Raw genomic sequence first — 26,906 nt, forward strand, 5'->3', positions numbered from 1 at the left:
TGGAAGGGAAATCATTATATTGTTGTCAAAATACCTTTTAGTCTGGAAAGACAAAGTTAAAAAAAAGGCAGTCGGGAAATAAAAGCAGTGATACAACAATAAAACATCAGAACACTGTTAAATGTTTTACCTGAAAGGAAACAAGAATAGTTTCAGTTTTTTGTATTTTCACTAAAAATGGTCATTACAGATGCATCTTGTCAAATTTAAGCATTACTTTTATAGCTTACAAAATATATATATAACCGAAGCTTCCTTGTGGGACACTAGACAACCACACAGGTTTTTGTTTTTTGTCCAGTGATACAAAAAATATTACATCAGACCAAAAAAATAGAAAAACATTCAACAAATACCTGCAATAATAACAAGTATAATGTACAAAAACAAACATTCATCAGCAGCGGGGCTTTCCTCAACTTTAAAAGCTGCACTGTAGATTTGGACAGAAACACTGTCCCACTTTTAATTTGTCAATAAAACTTGGATATAAAACCTTTTTTTTTACAGCGTGTTTGACATTGTTTTGAAGGGAAATGCATTTCAAAGCATCCGACTGCACAAAGTCTGAAAAAAAAAAAAAAAAAAGCAAAAAAATCCTACACACACATTCAACATTTACCAGAGTTTGGATCAGGAAAGTGACAACAATGTGCTGGCTGACAGGAAATATACGCAAATATATAGATTTTCTTTTATTATCTTATGTGATCTTAAAATTAAAGATCAGGACAATATCCCAAAGTGCTAATAAAAGGAGATATAGGTTTAAAAGAAGCTGAAAATCGTCTTCAACTGCGTTGCGACTACCAAAAGAGAATGTGTCCCAGAATTCAAATATTAGTGTATCTGTCGACCTCTTCTAACATCAGCTTTAACGTAAGAGTGCCAAGTGGTAAAACTGTGGAAACGATACTACAACTTGTTAGTTACCTGTACACAGCGAGTACCTGAAGAAAACAGAGCGCCCAGCATTCAACGCTAATCTGATCTCACACGCTGAGCGATCACAGGAAGCAACACGAGCAGAACCGAGTCAAACTGGTGTACCGAGCTGAGAGCTGAGAGGCAAATCAAAATGCTTTCAGTTACGTCTGCGTTATCAGTGACAGGACACGGGTGGGCGGGGCGCACGTCATACAAACTCAGGGGCTTTTTTTTTGTTTTTACGTCACTTTGTTTTCAACGTATGGCTGCAATTTAAGCAAAAAAAAAAAAAACTATTTCACTATTAAATGCTTTGGACACACTGCTGTAAATGTGAACCAGCGCAGAAAATAAACACACAATATCATTCATGAATATTCCCTCTAAACCTGAAGACTTGACTATTAGATTAACATTTGCCCACCGAACGCTGAGAGTGTGCATCTTATTAAAAACTGAAAAGGAAAAAAAGAAATGACCACGCTGCAGTTGTGGAGAACGAAATGGTACCTGGATTTCAGGAGGTGAGCGCATTTTTGACCCAGTTTTAATTTGATGAAACCACCAAAACCCACACAATCGCACCGAGACTCGACGGATGGGCCCTGGAAAATAAAAGACACAAAAATAAAACCGTAGGGTTTAGAAAGAAAAAAAAAAGAGAGAGAGAGCGGAACCAAGAGCGAACAGAAAAGCGTTGGGCCTTTTTAAAAAGAAAATTAAAACAGAGCCTGGTTTCACAAAAAGCATCTTTTGTTAGTCAGCAAACAAGAGATCCACAACACTGGATATTGAGTACCCATTAGCAGAGTTTAAAAGACACACTGGACCATTATCTCTGCCGAGGACGGGGCTGGGGGGAAGGTTTCAAATGTGATAAGCTCCTGACAAAGAAGGCAGTGAGGTTTTAGCCTTGGTGAATATGGGACCAGGCGAACACTTTAAACCTTCTCTTTTTATACACAATATTCCCAAGGAGGGAAAAAAATCCAAAACGACATCCTGATTTGGGTCTTTTTGACAGGCAACACGCCAAGTTTGGGTGATCGGCTAACAGTTTTTTCATCAGCCATAATCAGTCTAACAATCAACAACTGGTGACTTTTTCGCATGCATCTCAAAGCCTATTTTTTCCCTCCCATGTTTGTGGCCAAAAAGAACAAAAAAAGGTCACAGATTTGGGGTTAATTGGGGAAAAAACACTCCATCCCTGGTGCTTCACGAGTACATTAGTTTAATTAATCAGGCAGCCTGATTCTGATTCTTGAAAGGGAAACTTAAACAAGCTAATATAAAGTGGAAAATATCGCCCTTAAAAAAAAAAAAAATTAAATAAAACCTCCTGCTGAGGGGCTCTAAGGGCTGATATCAATATATTCATCTAGTCATTCAACCCCACAACATACTCTTTACAGACAGGATTACTTATTGAGCTGAACACTGGTAAATTGCTTGCAAATTAAGCACTTATTGTTGATGGCTGGCAACACAACAAAATAGAAATGAACAGCAACAGCTGCCAAACGTTCATACTTGACTTTGTGCAGCTATTAATTGTCATTAATTTGCTTCTAAACATTTTTTTTTTGTTGCAAAACCAGGCGAATGTGATCATTATTGTTAAACATACTCCAAGCAGGAAGGGGAAAAAGCCCCTTTTTGACCTCATATTTAGTAAAAGGGGGACAATTATTAATAAATACAAAAATAATAACAGATATGTACAAATAGGAACTATAATAATACTTTCAACATTTCTTCAAAATGCCATAAAAATTCCTCTTTTTTTTGCTGAAAAAGTCTCTGTAGCTCAAACCTTAATGGTCACTTAAACATTATTTACGAATGATAAGTTATTATACAAAAAAAATAAAAGCAATTCAACGCCGTAGTAATTATTTCGTTTTGGATGCAAGTCCTGAACTTTGTGTTTCAAACAAACAAAAAATAAAATAAAATAAACAATCCAAATAAAGTCAGACTTCATCCTATATCGAAATACAAGGTGGCATCATTGGTAACACGAATGCTTTCTTCTTCCCAAGCAGGTCTTTTTTTGCGTGACGCTGATGCAGACGGCCGTGGAGCCAGCAGAGAAGGAAGCGATAGGAACCGAGGACAGTAAGTGCACTTCGAACACAGGCATGCTGGGACAGAAAGGGGGGCATGAAGGAGACAGGAAATAGAGAAATAAACTAAGCTGTTTTGTACACAAAGAGACAATAAAAGAGGCTAAAAGAAGGGGGGAAAACTGGATAAAACCCAGCTGAACTTGCTGTTATCGCTCCCCCTTTTTGATCAGGAGAAAAAGGCTAAACGAGAGGAGCATAAGGTTGGTGGCATAGCTTCAGTCCCACAGTAGTCGTCTCAGAAGGTCCTTTCCCTTCGATCTCGTCTTTCATCCAGGAAAATATTTCAGTGGTGTTGTCAACGATGCCTGTTACACTTGAGGCAAATTCGCTTTTGAGAGAATAGTTTTAAAATCTTGTTCTATAAAAACGAGAACAGAGAAGCAGAGCAGCTTTCCAACAGAAAGGAGGGGCAGTGGAAGGAACCGGCCGCGGGCAAAGGCTTCAGAGCCCCGACAACGTCCCGCTGAGCAGACTGAAGTGTCGTTGGATAAACAGCCGTCTGATTGGCGCCGTCGCTGGAAGTGGTGAGGTTAAAGGTCACAAACGGTGGAGGTCTGCGCAGCTGCCCGGCATTCTGTCCGCGCTGGCTCCTGTCAGTGATGCAACTTGGCCTGCAGAGACAGAACACGGGCTCGTTAACTGGGCCGCGTTTCTTTGTCTTAGTTGGAGTGACGAGCGATCAAACAATAACGTGATCAAATTAAAAGGTTTAGCATTCCTTGAAGGAACGCATATCACCCACCACCATTCATGCAAGAGTTTTAAACTAAGACTATCATATGATGACAAATAACAGAAATGTGGTTGGTTAAACCTTGAAAATAACAAACACAATCACCCTTTCACCTTCGGCAGAGTGTGAGAGTAAAAACGAAGCTTTTTCAGCACCTACCTGTCTTGGGGACTTGGGCCCTGAAGCCAGTATCCCCCCGCTGTCGTTTCCCTTCCCAAAGAGGCTCTCTAACGCAGCCGGCCGGCTCAGCTTGCTGGCTTTCCCTTTGTAGGAGCTGGGACTCCTCCTTTTCCTCCCCTCTGCTCCTCCCCCATAAGCTAAGGGAACTGTGGGGGGGGGCATAGGCTGATGTGGGGCAGAGGCAGGTACTCTGGGGCCGTAGCTGCTGGTGCCAAGTTCACGACTAAAGGAAAAAAAAAGGATGAATCTGGGTCATAACAAGACATTTAGAGTGAATCCTAGATTGCTCAATTTGTCTTGTTAAGGAGAAAGGAAACTCCAAACTAGAGAAATGTAGAGCGAATGCTGAGTGCTAAATGACTTTGCTGAAATTCAAAGAAGTTAAAGCTGAGTTGAAGAACATCTAAAAGCAACTTTATGTTTTACATTAAACTGTTAAGATCTCGAATTTGTCAAAAAGTTTCCTACCAGCTCTGTGAGTTGTGGCTTTGAGACCCGTCCGCTCTGGACAGCCAGTCGTCTGAGCTGCTCAGAAGTCCACCGTCCCCATGGCCGGGTCCCTTTTTCCTGGCTGGGGGGACGGCGGTCACCCCCAGGCCTTGTAACGTTGGGTGAAAGCTGCTGCCGTTCCTCTTGTGATTATCCACAGTCTGAAACAAGGAAGAAGACGAGAAGGAGGAGGAAGAGTGGGAAGAGTTCTTTCTCTTCTTAGGTCCCACAGCGTGGTCCTCCGCGTCTTTGGACGGGCGGCTGGCTTTGTGCGAGCCGTTACGGGCTTTTCCTGGCGCAAGCAGCTGGGGCCGGGGCTGCGGGGAGTTTCTGACGTTGAACACCCCGGCCGCGGAGGCCGACTGGGGGAAAGTGGCGGTGTAGGTGAGGGTGCTGGAGGGGGAGCTGAAAACGGGGGAGGTTAGGGCCGTGGGAGACGGCGCCTGCTGTACGGAAGCTGAGGAGGTACCAGACGGGGAGGGAGAGGGGAGGCTCTCAGCAGCCAGAGGCACCTTCCTGAAACACGCAGAACAAGAACATTTTCAGCTCTCAGACAACTTCAGTTGCATATTTCTTGTCGGCTTGGAGCTCTAATCGAAGACGCTTGCCTCCACATCTGTGCGTTGAGGTGTTTCTCCACCATGCTCTGGAGCGCCAGCCTCATCCGGTCCCATCGCCTGTCAAACACGTAGTATCCCCGTCCCATCAGCCTGCTGCTGAACACGCAAACCTGCAGGGAGAGAAGAAGAAGGAGGTGAGAGAGAGAGTATTAGAGGGGAGAAAAAAAGGGATAACACAAGCAGAGTAAGGAGGAGTGGAGCTCCTGAAAAAAACAAATAAAGGACAAAAGCTACATAAAAACAAAGATTAATTCTGGTATAAGAAATAATATTTTTTAAATTAACGTTCTGAATAATCTACTTTTTAAACTAATCTTTTACAACTAAAGTAATGCCTAAATACATAAAAAAACTGACATTTAAACTAACTAATAAAGAAAGATCACAACTTTTGTGTGTTTGTATTCTTTAGAAAATTTGAATTTTTGTGAAAAGTTGATCTAGCTTTTAATTTGTTAACCTTTAGTAACAGAGAGACAAAACTTTGCCTCTATAAAAATAAATAAAAAGGTAAAATGCATTTTCAAAAACTTTCAAGCATACCATATAACCATAATGATCCTGAAGGCTATAAATTCCTGATGTTATACATTTATTCATTTCTTTTTAAACATTTCTTTCTAAATTAATGAACCTAAATGGGACATAAAAGCAGGCGGTGTGCAGTTCTGATACTCACCCCTAAAGGCCGTGGGTGATGGTTGGAGAAGTGGAAGGCAGGTCCTTCTGTGTCGTCGGGAGTCTCTGCATCTCCCTCGTCACTGGACAGTCGACTGCCGTCTCCGGCCGCCGACAGCCAGCTGTGAGGAGACGCCTCCGGGTGGGGAGCAGAGGTAGGAGGTGCTGCTGGGGGCAGAGAACTGGAAGCAGAAGAGGAGGAGGAGGAGCAGCCACCTGGAACCCTGGGTGGATATGAGACAGGCAGAGTCATGGGAAAAAAACAAACAAACAAAAAAAAGGGGGATTAAAAAAGGAAAAGCTTTTCTATCATATCAACTCTCCTCATATCTACTTTTATTTAAGCTCCACATTTTTTGCTGCAGTTAAGCCCCAAATAACTTTTTATTTTAAATAGAGAATCATCTCTCAAATTGAAATAGGAAACAGTTTCTCATAATACTCTAAGAGCTCAGAGCAGTTTGTGTTTTATAGCAGCCCCTGGTGGAAAATAATGGAAAAACAACATGAATGTAACAGCGGACATGCCATCTTTCTGTTACATACTACAGTACGGTAGTATTTTCCATTACAGTAAACACGAGTAAGATCAGCAGTTTATCACAGCCATATGTTGTAAAGCTGCAGAAATGCAAACACTTGACTTTCCTGTTTATATGTTTATTCCTTTACAATGCATTGATTTGTCAGAGACTTTTATCCAAAGGAAGCTATAGGAGTATACAAGTTTGCAACAGGCTGTCTGCTATAGAAGGGTCTGAATACATTTTAGGAGTGATCCTAATAACGAAGCGTAAACGATCTCAGCTTTGGTCAGTAGGGAAAAAAAGAGACCATTGAATCCAAACAAGCGCCTGGATTCAGCAGTCAAGCACTCAATATGCAATAACTGTGCATAAATAGTATATCCATAATTTATGTTGCACATTGTTCTCAGCAGCAGCTCGGTTTGACTGAAACCTCAGCTGAAGGAAGCACTGAAGAAGCATCAGGAGTCGTTTTTGGACCAAACCATTCTAAGGATTCTCTTGGGGTTATAAGGACTATTAGTCCCACTATGACGGGGTTATAAGCTTTCATGCTGCATGTAGATTGCGTTAAAGCTTGCAGACGGTCCATGCAGCCATGCCACCGCATGACATTCACCACCAACAACAACAGAGGAGAGCTGGAGCTAATGCATGTGTTTGACTTTCGTCTTTGGATTAATGATTACACTGAAGTTAGATAATGTGATCCAAAGTTTAAGAAGAAAGAGCTGTGAGACAAGTCTTCATACAAAAGACCAGTCAACACTGTGGTGCACATTTTCAAAGGAAAGCAGGACGCTGTAAGAGGAAATTGTGACAGGTAAATAGCTCCTATTTTAGCAACGTGTCTTTTTTTGAGTGAATAAAAGTCGAGAGCTGTGACTGGAATGAAGAGACGGCAGTCCGGTGTGTTTTGGCTGCTCCACACAGAGCGTACTTTGTGCCAAAGTTCCCGGTCCGTCCATTTCTCAAGGCAGTTTTCCCCATCTTGCCAGCGACATTGTAAATAATGGCAACACAGTTTATGAAAGATGTGTGAACTGGAAAAGCTGTAAACTCGCTCATCCAATAAACGGATGCTAATAATGTAGTTACAGAGAGGATGAAGAGCTGCAGTACTGCCAGTACAAAAACAACAAAAAGGGCAAACTGGTTGTAAAAACTATGATCTAGTCTCCCTGTGGTCTAAAGCAGTGGTTTCCAAACTTTTCAGCTTCCGACACAGAAAATAACAGTGAGAAAGGTGTGTGACCCCATCTGTTGGCTGTTTAAACATCCAAACATGCTAATGACTCTAATAAATAAGGACATAATGACAACACAAACATTTTAACATCCATTATGCTATTTTTTAAATCACTCTGTGGACTTGCATTTCAAGTTTTTGTAATAATTATAATTATGGTGCAAACACAGCATAAAAACAAAGTTTTTTATTGTAAGTTTATATCTGGAGATTATTTAAGGACCCCTACTTGGTGTTGAGTGACCCACACTGTGGTCTCGACCCCAACTTTGGGAATCATTGGTCTAAAGCACCCGCTAAGTGTTTGTTACGTGATACTGACTAAACCGTACCACAATGCACCATGGAACTGTAGTAAAGTCCTTATAAATCTCAACAAAAAATCATTTTTAAATTGTCAAATTACTGTTGATAATACTGTTTATCCAAAACAACTGAGCAAGTCTAACTAGCTCTTAAATAAATGAACGATAATTTCATTTTATAACTTTTCCTTAAACAGATTTTAAACTTATAGAAAAACAGACAACAACAAACAAAAAAAGCCATGACAGCTAAAAACAGTATTTTCTAAATAATCTAAATTTACAAGCCAATTTCTCTCCTAAATCTGTGATTCTTCCGCAGCTTGTTTGGACTTTAAATGTGCCGTCGACACTGTCCTACCTCGGTATGTGTGAATTAGCGAGCCGCAGCTTCAGGGAGGACAGCGGACGCTCGCTGGGGCAGTGAGACTTGCCGGGACACGTCGTGTCTTGAGTTGCGACACTCTGGGCGCAAGTTTCCTTTCCTCTCTGTGCGCCGTCTTTTTCCTTCTCCTTCTCCTTTTCCTTCTCCTTCTCTTTCAGGGCCTCTTTCTCCTTGGCCAGGCCCTTGTGTTCAGCCAGGAGGACGTCGAAGTGTTTCGATCGGCCGGTGACGGCTCGGCGTTGGGTTAAAGAATGAGTCTGCGGCAAAAGAAAACACATGTCTGGCACGAACGTCTTCAGCAAGCATGAATGGTGCGCTCACATAGGGCGAGAGTAAAGGCCTTTTGGTCTCAGTTTCAGTTTCCACAATCACTGCTCACACTAACATGGCAAATATGACCTGAGCCCACTCAGCTTGCTCAGCTTGTAAATCCTTCCAGGTACTTTGGAGGGTAACCAACCACCAAACATTTGATTTTCCAGTAGATATTTGCAGAGTTAAGAGAGGCTGCTGAATCTCTGGTATTAACTCAAATTGTTGCTTCTGGGGTGGTGTTCTTTTTTTTTTTTTCCCCCCAACGTTCACTTAAAAGGAAATACTGAAAGCCAAGTCCTTTTCAAACTGGCTTGGAAGGTTCATGAATCAAAATCCTGACCATTGTGGTTGCTGAATAAAAAAAAAATGTGACAGATGAACAATTTAAATCTGAGAAAAGAGCAGTCTCTCAGCGAGGTGACACACGGTTCGATGATGTCAGCAAAAACACCCGAGCCGTCTGACGGCTAAAGCCCTGCATCTAAAAAAAGCTTGGTACAAATTAAAACAACTGATTGTTAAACTATTAGCTGTGAGGTTCTGTCTGCATTTATTTTTTCACTAAACTATATCACAAAATTCTGATTTGTTTTGAGAAAAGAATGAAATATTTGATTCTGTGTTGAAGCTGTCAGAGCCAGAAAAGCAGGAGCTGAATGGAGCGGAGAAATGAATGTCGACTGCACATATTAGGTCACAGAGCGCGGAGATAAGTGCAGGCTCCAGAATAACTGTTTTCCTGAGGTTGTAAAGCATGTTCGGGATCTCAGAAGTAGTATTTAAAGACCCAGTTGATGCTCTCTCTTATTCTACCTCCTTGTCAGTGCATGATTGGTCCTGACAGTAAAAGCAACTTAGCAGCTTTAAGCCGGAGTACAGTTTCTGGAACCATTGCTCAACCTGTAATTATAATGTAACTGAAACAATGCTGTCGATTTGCTGGAGGATCATGCACTCAGTCTATTTTAGTGTTGCCGAGCATAATTCCTATCATGTTACCAAGGCTAATGCTGAGCGTGCTCGTTTTAAGCTAGCTCTTATGTTGTACAAATTCTTCTTCTAACGGCTGCTCCCTTCAGGGGTCCTCGCGGCAGATCATCTGCCTCCATCTCACCCTACTCCAGCATCCTCCTCTGTAGTCTTCCCCTTTTCCCTCCTTCCTGGAAGCTCCTTTTCTATCAGAGTTCATCTCAGCCTGAACTTTGTCTCTGAACTGCTCAACCTGAGTGGCCCCTCTAATATACTCAAAACTGATCCCGTCCAATTTAGTTGCTCCCAGTGAAAATCTTAAAATCTTCATCTCTCCGGAGCATACTTCTACCTCTCCAGGCTCTCCTCCACCTGCTCCATAACCTGATGACATACCAGTGGAGGTATGGAAATGTCTAGGAGAGATGGCAGTGAGGCTTTTGACTGGATTATTCAACAACACTTTTGAGAGTGAGAAAATGCCAACAGGAAGTGGCAGAGCTGAAGATGTTGAGGTTCTCCTCGGGAGGGACGAGGATGGACAGGATTAGGAATGAGGTCATAAAGTTAGAGAGGCCAGACTGAGATGGTTTGGACATGTGCAGAGGAGGGACAGGGGGTATATTGGTAGAAGGATGTTAGGCTATGTTCACACTGCAGGTCTTAATGCTCAATTCAGATTTTTTGCTCAAATCCAATTTTTTTGTGTGTTCGTTCACATTACATTTTAAACGCAACCTCCATCAGACTTTAGTATGAACAGCCTCCAGTTCTTGAAATGACCCGCACACGCAAAAGGCATGACGTCACACTTCGCATGCTGTGTTTATGGTAGTTAATATGGACGCTGCGAGTGTTAGCATGTGTGTATCGATTCTGATGCTGCTGTCCAACTGTACATCCACATGGTAAAAGATAAAAGAAGACCGAGAAGGAAAAGGAACGCAAATGTTAACGACGACCTTTATTTGGAGCTGCGGCTGCTACCTCTGAGCAGAGGCGTGTGCGGATGCAGAGTCGGAGCCAAGAGTGATGGGACGTTGACCTGAGGGACCGCCGTCCTTTAATCCGACGTGCAAGTCGGATGAAATACGACATGAACGTTCACACTGCGGTCACTTTGAAAAACACTGGCTATGTACCACACACACAAAAAGACCTGGGTCGGATATGAAAAAAAAAATCTGATTTGCTATGTTCACACTGCCAAGAAAAAAAATCTGATATGTGTCGCATAGGGGCAAAATAAAAATAAAAAATAAAAAATCTGATATGTGTCGCATAGGGACAAAAAAATAAAAAAATGTAAAAAATCTGAATTGGGTCGTATTTGCCTGCAGTTTGAATGTAGCCTTAGAGATGCAGCTGCCAGAAAAAAAGACAAAGAGGAGATATATGGATGCAGTTACAGAGGACATGGAGCTAGCTGGAGTGAGGACAGAGGACACAGAGGACAGTTAGATGGAGGAGGAGTGGTCCACTCTCTACAAGGGACTCCGAGGCGTGCACGGTGTTTTTGTCTGCACAGAGAGCAGTCAAATTTAATTTAGCTCCACTGGAAATGTTAGTTCACAGAAAAATCAACACGTCTCCATTTTCCTCGTCAACAAAAAGGATGTTTCTTTTCACACAAATTGCTTCTGCCTGAGACTCCTTGTTGCTCCTAACAGGTAAAAAACACCACAGGAGCTCAACTTGTTTTCTGCCAAAGTATGAGTGCTTTCATCAATAAAGAAAGTCAATAAAACTATTTTAGTCTTTTTTTTTTTTAAAGTTCAAGTTCTTAAATAGATCTTCCATTTGCAGGTTTTCGACAGGAAGAGACACCTAACACAAAGTGGCCCCTAATTTATCTATAAAATAGTACTTAACATGTTTTTTATGATATTTTACCTATTATAAAATCACACAACATACCCAAAGATGACAACTATGTTACAGACATGATGTTTTTCAACAACTTCATCCACTTCCTGATTCCAACCCCTAAGAAATACATGAATACAGTGGCTTGATAGGGCTTTAATTACCTAATAACCAGTCTGTTTGAAAAGATTAGTAAAGCTTGGTGGAGGTAATTAAAGGGCAGTAATGGAGTATTACAGCTAAAAGATGATGTAGCCTCATCGAACATCTATAATTACCTCATCAAGTGAAATGTAGGCCCTGGAATGCTTCAGCAATGCTACCCAGCGTTAACTGGGAAATTGGCAATAGAGACATATGAGAAGGGCAAACAGAGAGGCAGGATGGTAGCTGTGGTTGGAGTCTCTAAGCAGCGATGTTAGTAGGCTTTTTAATATCAGCACTCCCATAAACAAAATGCGGCTGCAGGCGAAACGACAGACGTTTGTGTTACCTTGCAGGTGAGAGACCTTGTGCAGGATCGCTTCGTCTCGGGGTCCGGCACTCCACAGTGCTTGTCTGGGTCAAACACTCTCCCTGTAAAATACACACATTAGACTCAGAAAAAAAAAAAAAAAAAAAATCAATCATTGGGTAATTTCTTCCTTCCGTCCTTCAATAATCAAATCTAATTTGGTGAGAGTGGGCAGCGCTGCATCGCCACGAGCGAACTGAAGAGCGGCGGTTCAGTTTCGTACTCCTGCGGATGATAATTATTCACATTCTCCTTTACGGTTTCAATCACCCAGTTGAGTTTTAAGGCTTCTCTTATGGTAGTCTTGTGTGTGAGATCGGCGATGGTGTTTTCAGTATCAAACACATTAACCGAAGCCGTCCTTCGTGCTGTGACAAATCATTCCTGACAGGATGTACTGGCAGCCTGACAAGAGTCACAAGTGAGTGACAGCTGAGCCAAGTCTTTTCTGTCTTAATGTAGGCCGTCTTGGCGGCTCATTCATTTGATTAAATGTAAATCTCAGCTCTAAAGGCTGAATCAGTAAACAGCAAGTGTCTCAGAAGTTTCGTGTGAAAAGATGTATTTTTCAAAACGAGTTTGATGAGATGAAACGGCAACAGAAGCATAAAAAGCTACAAAAATCCAGTTAAAATGTTTTAGAGTAATTTATGTGATTTTTTTATGGTTCTGTCTTATAAATTTAAGCAGACAGAATGTCTGACAATCTGCTTCAAAGTTACCAAAAACAAATTTTCAATCTGTTGAATTTACAGAGTTCAGGTTGAAAACAACAAGAAATCAAACTCGGAGGAAATAGATGCAAATGAAACCAACAAGGAAAGGCAGAACTTTGAATCCGGTGGGTCTGTTCTGGGCAGAAACACGGGCACAGCTTACAACATCCAGAACTCATTTGTAACAGACATTTCCATCTGAACATATACTCAAACTTTAAAAAAAAATACTATTCAATATTTCAATTTAATTTTTGCTGGTTCCTCTAAATATTTATACTGCACAGCTCCAAACTGTGTTCAGATAACTTGATAAAAGCAGACTGTGCACCACTTTAAGAGAATCAGCAGAGTAGTTGCTGCACGGTGCTGTTTGTCCTGGCAGGGTAACCGTAGCTTCCTGTAGTAGAAACATGTCGCTGTTTTCACATCTTTTCTTCACTAAACCCTGAAGGACATGTCTGTAATTAACAGCTGAAGTTATAATAACACGGCTGTCTTTAGTAAAGACGTTGAAACGTTTGATTTGTGTATAAATTCCCAGTAATAAACACAATGCTAATCATGTTAGCTTTTCTATGTCGTTTTTAATGTTAACTCAGCATCTATGCTAATTGTAAGACAGCAGTTTGTGATGAATAGTCTTGACCTATGTTATTGTGGACTTGTTATTAAGAAAGAAAAAGTATAAATCACTGTTAATTTATTGAAAATAACCCATAGTCAAGGGGTAGGCAACCCTGGTCCTCAAGAGCCACTATCCTGCATGTTTTACTTGTTTCCCTGCTCCAACACTTGATTCAGTGGTTAAATTACCTCTTCATGTTCTGCAGAAGCCTGTTAATCACCCACTGATTCAAATCAGGTGTGTTGGAGCAGAGAAACAAGGAAAACGTGCAGGGTGGTGGCCCTCCCCTGCTGGAGTCATTTAAGTTCTAAGATAATCAAAATGCATCAATAATGAATTAATAATCACATCGCAGTCCTCTGAATTGTAATTGGATCGTGAGGTGCCGAAGGATTCACACCTACCGTTTGCACCCTTTAATAGCCAAATGTTTGAATGTCTGTTTTTTTTTTTAAAAAAGAAAAAGATCTTAAGACTTTTTTTGTTAGTAAAATCTTTGGTTCACTTCCTTTGATGTTTATTTGAATCTCTTATTTTACTTCTTTTATTGTAACTGTGTGTTTTGTTTTTACCCCTTTGTAGCCCTTTGAGATCTCAAGATGGAAAGAGCATTATAAATAAAAATGGAAAAATAAAAGTATTATTACTATTATTAATAAATTTGTGGACAGATAAGAGGTCATCATAAATTTAAATGGAAGAGTAACTTCACCTTTTGTCTTATTAAGAATTTTTTATGCAAAACATTTAATGGAGAGTTTTGTAAAGCTTAATATGACAGCTTATGGTAACGTTAAAAATGGAAATTTGTTTCTTTTTTTATACGTGAAGTTTATTGCTTACAGATATAAAACAAGCCTTCTGTTGGTATATTTTTCGTTAAACACATAAAACATTACTGTTGCTTTTGGAGCAATTGGAAATGGATGAAATCTTAAACTGAACTCCATCAAATTTATGGCTTTCAAGTAAAAAGGAGTACTCTTTGTTTCTAAGTACAAACTACCAGCCCGACTACACCCTCTAGTCAGCAGGTTATCTTAAACTGTTGCTGTGTGGAGGCTGTAATCTCATCCTGACCTGTCCTGTAATCCCTGTAATCTTTGTGTTTGCGCTAATGGACAACAGGGCAACAAACACGTGCCGAGACATAAACAAACTCACATCTTTACTTGCACGGTTCACGACAACTACACACAGGATACCAACCGGGTGCAAGACAGGAAGACAGAACGATGAGGAAGGCAGAGCAAGACAAGTGAGAAATGGAAGGAAAAAACAAAACAGAAGAGGAAGGAAGAAAAAACATGACAGAGTGAAAACTTAAGAGAAACAAGAAAGGAGGAGGTGGAGAATGATCTGATGATGAAAGGACGATACCAGAATTAGCTGCAATAATGTGTTAAAGAGGGTCTGCAATTCTCTACAATCAAAAGAGCCATTTCTGCCCCTTCACACACGACAATAAATGTGTCCGGAGCAGCAAAATGTGCTAGAAGAACCGTGATCATCAACTGGTGGTCCACTTTGCTATGGGGGGGGGGGCTTTTCTAACCAATGTCCTAAAAGCTTGAAATAAATATACCAACTCATAAAGCGTTATATAACACTGCATATAAAAAACTACAGTTTATTTCATAGTAAAACTAAAAACCCATAAACATTTATGATGTTTACTGATAGTTTTACATGTTGGAACAAAAGAAATAATATTTTAAGGATGAAAAAAATATTTCATAGCTTATACCCCTTTTATAAAAGATAAAACTGAACTATGCAGGTCTATGTGTCCTTTCTATATTTGTGAAAAATGATTAACTATCTTAACGTAAAATAATAAAGTACATAGTTTAAATAAACATAAAAATTAGGCCGGGTTTGTTGGCTATCTAAATGTGAATTAAAAAAAAGAGATTAGCCTCTTCTGGTGTTGTTATGAGTATCATTAAAATAACAGAAAGACAAGAATATTAGTAAATATCTTTCTGTTTTTAAGTCTTTCGTATCACCTCTCCTCTGTCCATTGAGCAGCCAAACATTTAGTCTTGTAGAGCTCAAAAAAATACTAATATTAAAAACAGGTTTTAAACTTATGCATGGATTCCAACAGGAAGCTTTAAGCAAAGATATAGAGATGATGGTGTGTAAAGAGAAGGATACCCAAACTCTTCCTTTGCAAAAAAGTAAAACCATTTTTAATTCCCATGCGTAACATTTACTGAATGAACATAAGTGTCTGACCTGAAAGTCTCCTGTGGGACTTGGAGGGAGTCTTAGTCCCATTCTGCTGCTTCTTCTCCTTCGGCGAGAGTGACGGCAACAGCGGCAGAGCTACAGGTCGGTGTGAGGGCGAAGGGGACGTCGCGGACTTCCTGTCTACCGGGGAGGGAGACGGCGTCGACGCTGCCCGTCTGTCCAATGGCGAGCGAGCGGGACTGGGCCATGTGTCTAGAGAGGATGGAGGCGTGATGGAGCGCGGCGTGGGCGGCCCGCTGCTGCCGCGGCCGTTGGTGAGCTTTTCACCCGAGCGCTGGGAGGCTGGGGGTGTGAAGGAGGAGGACTTGAGTGGGGAGAGGGTGGATGAGGAGGAGAAGGAGGAGGAGGTGGAGGAGAGGCGCACGTGGGAAGCTGAGTCTGCTCGGTTCAGACAAGGCATCTTCTCCAGACTCACAACTGGTAGTGATACACTGCAGTGAAACACAAAGAAAAAAATGAGTAAAACAAGTGAAAATGAATATTTTAGAGGCGTTAAAAGCAACATGTGGCCTTTATCAGACTCGGGGTCTCTGTAAAACTACTCTGGGGATGTGAGGAAGGATGCAATCGTGTTCAAAAGCAAAGTGCGCACACACCAGGTCTTGTTCCGAGCCCCCTTTGGTGGGTAGACGGCGAGCGGCGCCTTGCTGAAGCGGGAGTGAGGGTAATCTTTGGGGACCCTGAATGCCAGAGTGTCCCCGGGGCTGGGAGCCACAGCGGGGGCCACTGCAGGTGCTTTGGGCTTCATGGGAACCGAGGGGCCCCTGGAAGGAATCGGGGAGCTGTGTCGCTTCTCTAAAACAGGCCAAGACAAAAACAGAGACAAATACTTTATATGTGATGTTAAACAGAGAATGCACAAAATATATATTTTTTAAATTAAAATTTAGTACACTCCTAATGTAATCATGCATCACCAGTGAGTCATTTTTTTGGTACATTTTTGTGATTTGCATTAAATTACACCTTGAGTGCCATGCTGAATGTAAAACCTCATTTCTTAAAAAGTTAGGACATTGTGTAAAATGTAAATAAACAGAATCTCAAACGCATATTTTATTCACAATGGAACACAGTAAACATATCAAATGTTTAAACTAAGAAATGGTACCATTTTAAAGGAAAAAAAAATTAATTTTATCCATTAACACAGCTCAAAAAAGACAGGACAAGGCCACTGCGAAGCATCACCTCTTCTTTTAACAACAATCTATATATTTCTAGGACCTGAGGAGAGCAGCTGATGGAGGTTTTGGAGGAAATGTTGTCCCATTCTTGTCCAATGTAGGATTTTAGATGTTCAATAGGCCCGTTCAGGACCTGGACTCTTCGGCAACAGAGCCATGCTGTTAATGGATGCCTTCCTTGCATATTCCTGAAAATGGATGGATGGGAGAACATGCTACTCTAAAACCTGTATAAACTGTTCTGCATTGATGGTGTCTTTCCAGATGTGCAAGCTGTCCCCTAATGCACCCCCATACCATCAGAGAGGCAAGCTTTTAAACTGTGTGCTGATAACAGACTGGATGTCCCTCTCCTCTTTAGAATGAGAATGTGGTGGTTTGTGATTTCCACGAAAAAAGGTTAAATGCCAATTTGTCCGACCACAGAACAGTTTTCTGTGGACCAATGAGCTTTGGTCCAGAGAAGACAGCAGCGTTTCTGGATGGTGTTCACATCTGGCTTCTTCTTTACATGATGGAGCTTCAAGCAGCATCTGTGGATGTCACAGAGAATTATGTTTACAGACGATGATCTGTGGAAGTGTTCCCGAGTCCATGCAGTGATGTCCAGAACAGAAACAGACCTGGTTTTAAGGCTGAGGCCCCTGAAGGCCTCGTGTTCACAGACATCGATACTGACTTTCGACCTTGTCCTTTGAGCAAAGATTTTCTCCAGATTCTTGAAATCTTTTGATGTTATGAACTATAGAGGACTGAATATTCAGTCTTCCCAATTTTCCATTGAGCAGAATTATTTTGAAACTGTTCCCTACTTTTAGATATATTTTTTTCAGACCAGTGAACCTCTTCCTATCTTTACTTCTGCGAGATTCAACTTCTTTAAATGCTTTTTATACCCAGTCCTATTATTAATCTGTTGCCAATCAATCCAATTCATTGCAAAATGCTCTTCCATGTGTTTCTTACTCATACTACTTACTTTTCTATACTATTGATGACATGGTCTTGTCTTTTTTGAGATGTTTTGTTGCCATAAAATTCAAAATTACCTTTTATTTCCTCCCCAAAAAGGTACAATTTCTTACTTTCAACATTTGATACGTTCACTATTTTCCCCTGTGAATAAAATATAGGTTTATGAAATTTGAAAATCATCGCATTCCGTTTTTATTTACATTTTATATGTTGCAACCTTTTTGGAGTAAAGGGTAGCTTATCATGCCATTTAGACCAATGTTGACATTTTTCTTACTACTCTGGGACCAGATGCTTATGTTCTATCACAAAAAACAAAACAAAACTGTGCCTCATTATCTCCACAAAAACAAACTGTTTCCAAATCAGAATTAGCAACATGCCCAGCACTAATCTGAAGTGTCCTTGTTGGATGAACTCCATCGTAATGAAGTTCAATCAGAAGCAAACAATCCTAAACACCTTTTTGACCCAAATCGGATCCCAATACGTGAGTGCAAACTGCGGAGACACACAGTAGGAAATGCACAACGGAGTAAATCACAAGGCTGTCAGGAAGTGGGGAGGGAAACTGAGGAGAGGAGCTTTTACACTTACGGTTTTTGCTATGCATGTCTTTGTGGGAGCAGGGTGGGTAGGGGGGTGGGGGGTTGTGGTCCAGGACTGTCTCTCTCTGTGTCTGTCTCACAGGGAAACTATAGCCCAGCTACCTGAATGAAAACAGAGGGGTGAACACGTCGTAAACGCTCAGAAATCAGGGGGGAAAATAATAATAATAAAAAAATAAATAAAACACCACACACACCGAAACTGTCGTCTTGTGCAGCCGAAGCCAAAACTCAGAAACCAAGTGAAACATGTAAAGTTGTACAGTGAGCTATTCTGCTTCTGAAGAGGTGTAAAAGCAGCAGGTTTTTCTTTTTCTTTTATGATTAAACTGGCCCAAAATCTAGACTGAATTTCCTATCTGCTGATAAGAATCAAGAAGTTCAGGAAGTGGCAAAACTGTCAGATGTGCCCTGATGAGAGAAGCTCAGGTAAAAAGATTAGTCGGCGACACACTTTGCTTTCACTCGAGTCATTGTTTCTGAATTTATAGCGCACGGAAACTCACGAGCTCATTCATCAAAGTTTAAAACAAACATCGACTTCTGTGCAGAGCTCGTTCAATTCAAGATGGCTGCCACAGCTAATCAACCATACCCTACACAAAAATGGTGATAATAGTAGCTGATAATATACTCCAAATGCTAACAAATCACGCAAGATGAGCGATATCACAAATCAGATGAGATTGTGCATGATTTTATTTTAAAGGTTGAAAATAAATAGTAATAATTCATTTCTCAGAATAAGACAATCTCAGTCTAAGATCGCCACCCATGTGTGAAAGCAAGGAAACATATCTGAACTCTAACTTGGAGTTATAAAAGAAGAATGCTGGCATTCTCGTGCGTATACGGTAAAGATGAAGACAGAGGAAATATTCCAGCACAAAAAAAAAAATCCATAAGCTAATGCTTTGGAAGAGCTGGTCAATGGATTCTACCATCTAAGAACCAATTCATGCAAAAACAAAAGCACACAGTGATGTTGCCTTCTCTCGGTTTAATGGTGTAACCGGCGAGCAGCATGAGGCTTCGCTGAACAAATGTTGAAAGACGACAGAAATAAAGGCTCCTAACAGCAGGACAGTGCTGAGTCGAACATGCAAAATGTGTTTGCTCAAAGTGCATGGGTATAAATGTGCTGCAGGTGACTCTGTGTGTGTGTGTGTGTGTGTTTAGGAGCATCTGAAGTACTAATTGAAACAGAGTATGTATACATATGCATACGTATATGAAGAAGACATGGTATGATGGAAGAACTTATAACTGCATTTGTTTAATGCAGAAGCTGCAACAGTAATGATGCAAAGCCTATAAGGAATAGACGTACAGTGCTTTTCTTTGTGGGAGTTTCATCTGTGCATGCGATGTGTGTGTGTGTGTGTGTGTGGAGGGGGGGACAGGTGTGTAAATAACCAAGCGGAGGCAGACAGCTGTATTCAGAATTACGAGGTTAAAGTCCAGAGTCACATTCGCAAGTATGCAGCACACATTTCCCACATTTATTCACATGTTCTTTCTCACCGTTTCACAAACTGGACTTTCACCATTTTAGTCAACTCAGCTTTATGGCTCCAAGCTTCTTTTTTGATGCTATGAGAATATTGCTATTTAACCCCAATACTGGAAAATATGGGATGTTGTGTAAAATGTAAACTGAGATGTGCTGCTGCCACAAAATTCAAATTAACCTTATTTTAAAAAAGACAATGATATAATTTCTCAGTTTAAACATTCATGTTTCATTGTTCTGTTTTTTTAATTTACATTTTACATAATGTCAATCAGTTAATCAGTTTTACATTTTACCTAATATTGTGCACTCTTTATTAGCCATGAATACATAGTGTTTTTATGCAAATGAGGCCAGTCATTTACGTTTCAAGATAATGCGTCAATAATCATTTCATAAATCAAACTGAATAGAAATTGAGTTCAGTCGTAAGATTCCCATCCGTACTAAAATCATTCAGAAATTATGAAAACCTAAATTTTCCACAAGTTTTTATTATGCCTGCAGGCCATAAAATGCCATTTATTATTATTACTCATATTATTGTTGTTTTTAATCAAGTTCATTTAATTTTTACACCATCAAAGTGTATGTTTATTACAAACCTATGTTTGAAATGTGTCTATAGATCGGACAGACTAACATTAATGCAAGACTATACATACACTATACAGACTATAAGGCGCACTTAAAAGCCTTCAATTTTCTCAAAAAACGATAATCCAGTGCGTCCTATAGTGCGGAAAATACAGTACTTAGTTGTGTAGTTATGTTCATTTTTGCCAACCATTTTTTTGGGGAAGTTTCCATGTTTCAGGGTAGGACAGAAAGTAACAAATAGAGCCAAATAAAAGTTAACCTGCGCACAGCATGAATACACAAATGAAGATTGTAATGCAAAGAAAAAAACTTAAATCCTGTCAATAAAAAGAAACAAACGCATGCAGCTTGTAAGATAGCACCATGCAGGAAGAAATAATGAATGAACTAATTTTCCCACAGAAAAGCCAGATTTTCTTTCTTTTTTTTCACCACTCAACCAGAAACACGAACAACCAGTTGGACGCTAACTACGCTGATTTACAATACATGGACAAACACCCAGGCAAGGTCACTAAGCCGCTGGACCACAAGGGCGCCCTCCCTGCTACGCTCTCCTGCCTGCTTGTTGTTATGGCGATGCTGAGAGCCCAGCTGGCTTCTTATTGGACTCTGACTCATCCTGTGGGCGGAGCCAGAGGGTGATGAGGAAGGAGGCTCTCAGAGCTCAGCTGAGTTTGTTTATGCTGAGCAGGGGAGAAGGAGAGGAGAGAAACTGACATGAGAAAACGAGGAGGAAAAAGATCTGAGAAATCCCATCTGTCTTGGTCTTTTAGTGTTAAATGGAACCACAGCTGCTGCCTTCAGAACTTGAATTAAATAGTGTGAAATGAAAACACTTAAGTTACAATGGAAAACACACACAAAAAAAATACCGATGTAAAAATAGATGTCTTACTCCAAAACAGTCTGTTAAAGTTGTTTCAATTAATTTAGAATTTACATTAAATTGTGGCACTATTGGTGAGTAGGCACAATAAATATAATAAAAGCATTCATGAGATATTTTGCTGACACACAACTGAACACATATGCACACAGATATTTAGGCAATGCTAAAATGTGTTTGCTTACGTAAACAATTAGTCAAATGTGAGTTTTGAGTGTTTTCTCTGAAGGGAAAAGAAGTTTTTTTAAAGCACATGTTGATGCAACCGTTTCACACACACGACATAAAAGTGACAAACTTGCTCTGCAGTTTGGGAACCAAACACCGGCCACATAAAAACGCAATACACTATGAACACAAGTCGAACAATAAAAACTGCCATGCGAAGAACACGAAGTGAAAGAGATGTAGCAGGTCCTTAAAAGTTGTCATAGAGATTTTGGGGAACAAATAAGAGCCGACAAAGCAAGTAATTTAGAGGTTTTTCAGTGTAAACAAACCTCAAAGACAATGTTGTTTTTGCCAAAACAAGCGTCGATAACTGAAACTAACTAGTCAAAGTGAAGTAAAAACTGTGGTATTGACTGTATACATGGTCTGTGTGAGATGAGAGGATAAAACTATTTCTTTCGACCTTCCTCCACGCCCTCAACCAAGTAATAAGTAAATTAAAATGACTCCAAAAACTTCAGAACCAAGTGGCATTAAATTAGGCCACACCTCAGCTATTAGTTTGCATACAGCCAACTGCGGTAACAACAAAATATCACTCACCACCGGTAAAGGAAACTAAACACAGCCTCTGTGGTTAAAGGCAAATCTCTCCACCATCAGCCAAACAGCAAGTGAGAAGAACAATAACACAGAAGCCTGGGCACTCACACACACACACACACACACACACACATTGAACAACAACCACTTAAAAACGTAGAAACAAAGAGCAGCTCGATCACTGGTAAATTTAGGAGCGAAATGAAACCAAAAGGAAATCCAGAATTGATTTGATCTGCCTCAGAGCTCAATAAATCCACAGCCGGAGAAAAGTTGCAAGGCGAGCAAACCGAGAGCGAGACACACAGAGAGAGAGACACACACACACACATACACACGCTCCCACCAACGGCAACAACATGAGCCTTTCATCATGTGCCTGACTTACTCACACACAGCGGGCCACAAGCAGGAGGGAGGTGGTCAGCAGAAGAAGAGGAGTGGTAGTCGACGGGAAGTGGAAGGAATACAGTGAATTATCAAAAAAGCGCTGTGGAGCCCTGATTTATTTAAACACGCTGCTTCAAAAGCATACATTTGCAGTGACTCATGCATTTTCAAGCGTGTTGCGCTGCTCGGGGGATAATAGCACACGTGGAATGCCGTTTCGAATACATTATGCGAACAAGAGTTGCCCTTATAGAACTCATGTTTCATTAAGTTTTACAGCTGGCTTTGCAGTGGAAGGAAATCCTTCACCACAGACACGTTTGCATCCTGATCGGGTTTGTAATAAGCTCTGAAGTTTTTCTTTATGAATTTTTTTTTATAAGAAAGCCCACCAGAGAGGACATATTACTTACACTGCCTGAATGAGGGATTTAGTTTATATCCCACTGAGGCACTTATGCTAAGAATATACATGCTTGCTTTACTCTAAGACGATTTAAACACACAAATCCACTAAATGGAGCAAGTTTCTGGTGGGAAAAATTGAGTACATCTTAATGTGAGAACTGAGGAAGTGACATCTCGACGCGAGCTCGCTCCCTTGTTCAAATGAGGCAAAAATAAGCAGCAAACTCGGCATGTATAGCTAGGAGCCAGTGACCCCCCCGAGGCGGTTCCCTTCAGTTCTGCGTCTATGTATTTCTGTGGAAGCTTCAGAGCTATAAAGCCTTCGACGGATGCATGCAAAACCGAATAGGGTCACAACATTTAAAGTGGAATTCCCAGCAGGGAACGACGGTGCCGTGCTTGTAAAAGATGCTGAAGGGACACGATAGAAATGTGCAACAATAGGAGGAAATGCAGAAAACAACATAAAACTGTCCTGCCAGGGCAACCTGCTGAAGGTAATCCATCAAGCAGAGGTCAGGAGGAGCACTACGACACTTATAACGCTGTAAAAATCAAACGCTTTCATTAATAGCAAACAGACAACTACGACTCGAATCAAACTTCTGCTCACACCAAAGTAAATCAGTAAAGTTTTGGGTATTCAGAAACAGAAATGCAGGCGGAGGGGGGCGGTAAAATTTTTGGTACGCTTCCTGGACACGTTTTCCAAAAACCTTTCATTGGAAGTGAAGTTATTTTGGAAATATTTCAAATTGGAAACTTATCTTGGGAATAACAGAAATTTGTGGGAATTAACTGGACATAAGTGGGGGGTAAGCTAAACAAACTGCACATCCAAACAGAAATAGAAACACTTTTGTTTTGTCACAGGCAGATAATTGACTTTTGAGTAAGTTTAGTTGGTGAATGACTGACGGGGAACGCACGAGGACACAGAGTCAGATCAAAACCAGAAAGAAGGGAAGTGTTTTTATCATTTTAACAAACTCTTTCACCTGAAAACATGCCAGGAAGAACGTGACATTTATAAAAATATAAGTCATTAACAAAACAACAGATAAGAAATCCCACAGTCTATTTTTATTTTCTAAAAAGCAAAGACTTTTTAGAAAAAGTTACTCTCACATGAAACAAACAAGAGGAACTTTATTCTACAAAATGACTGGGAGGTTTTGTTTTTATACTTAGAAACAATGTACAGGCAGATTTTGATTTTAAATACCTTTCAGGGCCTTACGTTATAGTGGAAGTGTACTTTATTACTGATTTTATTTATTTGTGCCTATTATTTTATAAAGTAGCCTACATTTGAATAAATACTTATTTGTTATTTTAAGGGAAAATTCAGCAGGAAAACTTCCTGTTCTTTAGGTCCAAACTCAATGAATAATTGTTTTCAGTGACAGTGGTTACATTATTGCCCAAAATGATCATGATTATGAATTTACTTGCTGACAAACTACAACTGCCTGTTCTCACAGGGATCACTGGTTTTACAGGAAGCTCTTGGGAGACTCCCACTCTCACCTGTGTGTTTGCATGTGTGTGCAGACGTGCTTCAGACCTGCTGTCACCCGAGGACAGAAACACAGAGAAACTCTGCCAACAAGAGGAAAAGGGACAGCCTGAAAGGGGGGGGGGGGCAGAAGCAGGGACAAAACAACAGCAGCTGCCCAGAGTTTTGAAGAGTGTGTGTGTGTGTGTGTGTGTGTTCTCACATTAACACCAATCTTTTTTCTGTTAAGAAATAGAAAGTGAGGGTGTGCGAGTGTTCCTCCACATTGGAAGAAGTGTCTTTGTGTGTGAGTTCATTAGGCGTGACCGTGTGCCCCCTCCACACACACACACCCACACACCCTGCCTCACCCAGCTCAAACAGACAGCTGAAGCAGCAGCAGCAGCTTGCGGGCAGATGCGAGCGTGCTCAGTGGAGCGATGATCGAAAAACAAACAGGAAGTAGACGGACGGGGAGCCAATGAGAGCAGGGTGCAGCGGTGATGTAACTCCATCAGCTGATCAATAACAGTTCACTTTCTATAAATATCCTCTGAAAATATAAACCCTTTTTTTCAAATTTGAACTTCTCCTCAAACGCTGGGTTACACATTTTATGAGTGCTGATAATGACTGAGCAACACATCAGCTGTATTATTAGGGATAACAGCAAAAGAACATGGTCTCCATAGCAACAACAATCACATTTTACAAGCATAGCCAACCTATTTGGAAAAGACAACCAGCTTAGATGTGTTCATAGTTAAAGCATTCTTTCTCCAATGTTCTTATTCAAGCAATATTTTCCAACTCCACAATAAAAAAAATAATATTTTCTTCATAAAACAAATTTTCCTTTAAGTTGAACAGGAAATAATACCACCCTGCCTTCTGAGCACAACCATAAGAGAAAAATATGTTCATAAATGACTTGGTCCATATTTATCAAAAGAAAATGCTTGTTTACAAGGCTATACCTGTAAATTATTTAGTGTTTCTCAGCCTTCGAGGGCACACGTGTGTTTGTGTAAATGACATATGCAATGAGGTTGTTTTTAAAGTGGACCGCAGCGATAAATGCTTAAAAAGGGGGTTGCTGTCTCTTACCATAATGTGTGAGGATGCCCTGAGGAGTGACCACCTTACTGCAGACATGGCAGACGACGAGACAAAAATCCTCCAGTGCTGGGAAGTGGCTGCAGACAGGCATCTCTGGAAAGAGACATAAAGACACGTGAAGAGTCAAAGCCATATTCCATTTAAAAGACAAATGAGACGTGAAGGCAGAATGATGGTTTCCAGGATTGTACTTCGACAGTACTGGAATGCAGATCTGCATTTCCAAAGCAGAAGAACAATTGTCTTTAAAATGATTAGGTCTTGCGTGATAAAATAAACCGCCTAACCAAAATACCAGTTTTAACAAATCTGTAGGAGCAAGCGATCCATTTAAAGAGGGAACTAAACGTTGATCGTTTAACATTTTCAGAGCAGATGAGACGTAGAATCTGTTTTAATTGGCCACATCTGCACCGTTTGTGTCATGTTGAAATGGTGTAATGTTAAGTCAGGGACTTTAAAACTTTATTATGGGCCGAAACTTCTGAACATACCCTATCAGTTCAATAATTAACTAAAGCAGTTGTCAGTGAGAAGTACTAAAATATATTTTTGCCCATCCTGCACATTTTCTTTGTTTTATAGAGCTTGCATTAAATAGAAGGATTGAATTTGCTTGATTACTTAAAGGCTGCTTTCTCTCTTTTTGGCTCAATGGACACAAGTTGGAAAAGGAGAAAACTTTTAAGTACACAACGGTATCATAGTATTACTGGACTGCTCTACACACTTCACACGTGAAACTTCCAGTACAACTCAGAGCCAAGAGTAGACAGTGATTTTTTTTTTTTTTGAATATTTGAAGTCCAGTTAAAATAGCAAATTTGAAGAATTGAGACTATTGTGACCTCTCCCTTTCTCGTTTAATAACACTGGTGCCCCCCCCCCAATCAGTCAATTCTCAAATGGTAGAAAACTTTGAAAATAAAGATTTTATTCTGCTTTGTTTTTTCACTGTAAGCTCTTTTTGCTTGAATATAATTTGCCACAATAAAAAAAAAAACGTGGCAGCTTTATTTTCTGAAAGATGACTCAAGTTAAATACTACCATTTGTTTCTAATTTGTTTAAAGACATAAGGATACTTTGAAGCTTTGTTGGAACAGAGCCTTGCCCTGTAGTCGAGCTGACAGGTGTTTATCCTCTGTCACCATCACCAGGAAAACCACCAATTTACCACAGATGAATGATGGATAACTGAGTTCACACAGAAAACTCCCTACAGTTAAATCCTCTTTCGCTAGAGCGCCGCTACATTATGCCTGAAGCTCCGAAAGACACTCCGCCCACTCAACAAACAGAAAAAAAACAAAACAAAAAAACACACGATTACATTAAATATTGAGGAAAAACAAACGTGTCTATTGGAAAGCAGCTATTATCTCCACTGGCTAAGCTCTGAGAACCTAATCTTCCTGAACCTAAACAAGCCCTGCTGACAGAAATCACAGCACTTA

General features: G+C 40.4%; 1 protein-coding gene across 4 annotated transcripts in view; it reads right to left on the reverse strand.

The window, feature by feature from the left end:
• Positions 1-26,906, reverse strand: part of atxn7l1 (ataxin 7-like 1) — a 34,248-nt gene continuing 7,342 nt past the window's right edge. For 2 of the 4 annotated variants that reach the window (XM_037981218.1, XM_017414914.3), the window contains 10 exons: positions 25,439-25,543; positions 16,086-16,284; positions 15,475-15,920; positions 11,869-11,951; positions 8,202-8,482; positions 5,761-5,983; positions 5,070-5,191; positions 4,441-4,977; positions 3,952-4,195; positions 1-3,670 (listed from right to left, as the gene is read on the reverse strand). In XM_037981218.1, coding sequence (XP_037837146.1) covers positions 3,653-3,670; positions 3,952-4,195; positions 4,441-4,977; positions 5,070-5,191; positions 5,761-5,983; positions 8,202-8,482; positions 11,869-11,951; positions 15,475-15,920; positions 16,086-16,284; positions 25,439-25,543 — 2,258 coding nt within the window. In that variant the 3' untranslated portion in view covers positions 1-3,652. Of the gene's footprint in view, positions 3,671-3,951; positions 4,196-4,440; positions 4,978-5,069; positions 5,192-5,760; positions 5,984-8,201; positions 8,483-11,868; positions 11,952-15,474; positions 15,921-16,085; positions 16,285-18,248; positions 18,362-18,456; positions 19,008-25,438; positions 25,544-26,906 lie in introns of those variants that run through there. The other 2 variants (XM_037981219.1, XM_017414913.2) reach the window with 2 other exon arrangements.

Source organism: Kryptolebias marmoratus, linkage group LG18 (genome assembly GCF_001649575.2).
Source record: "Kryptolebias marmoratus isolate JLee-2015 linkage group LG18, ASM164957v2, whole genome shotgun sequence".
Classification (NCBI taxonomy): Eukaryota; Metazoa; Chordata; class Actinopteri; order Cyprinodontiformes; family Rivulidae; genus Kryptolebias; species Kryptolebias marmoratus.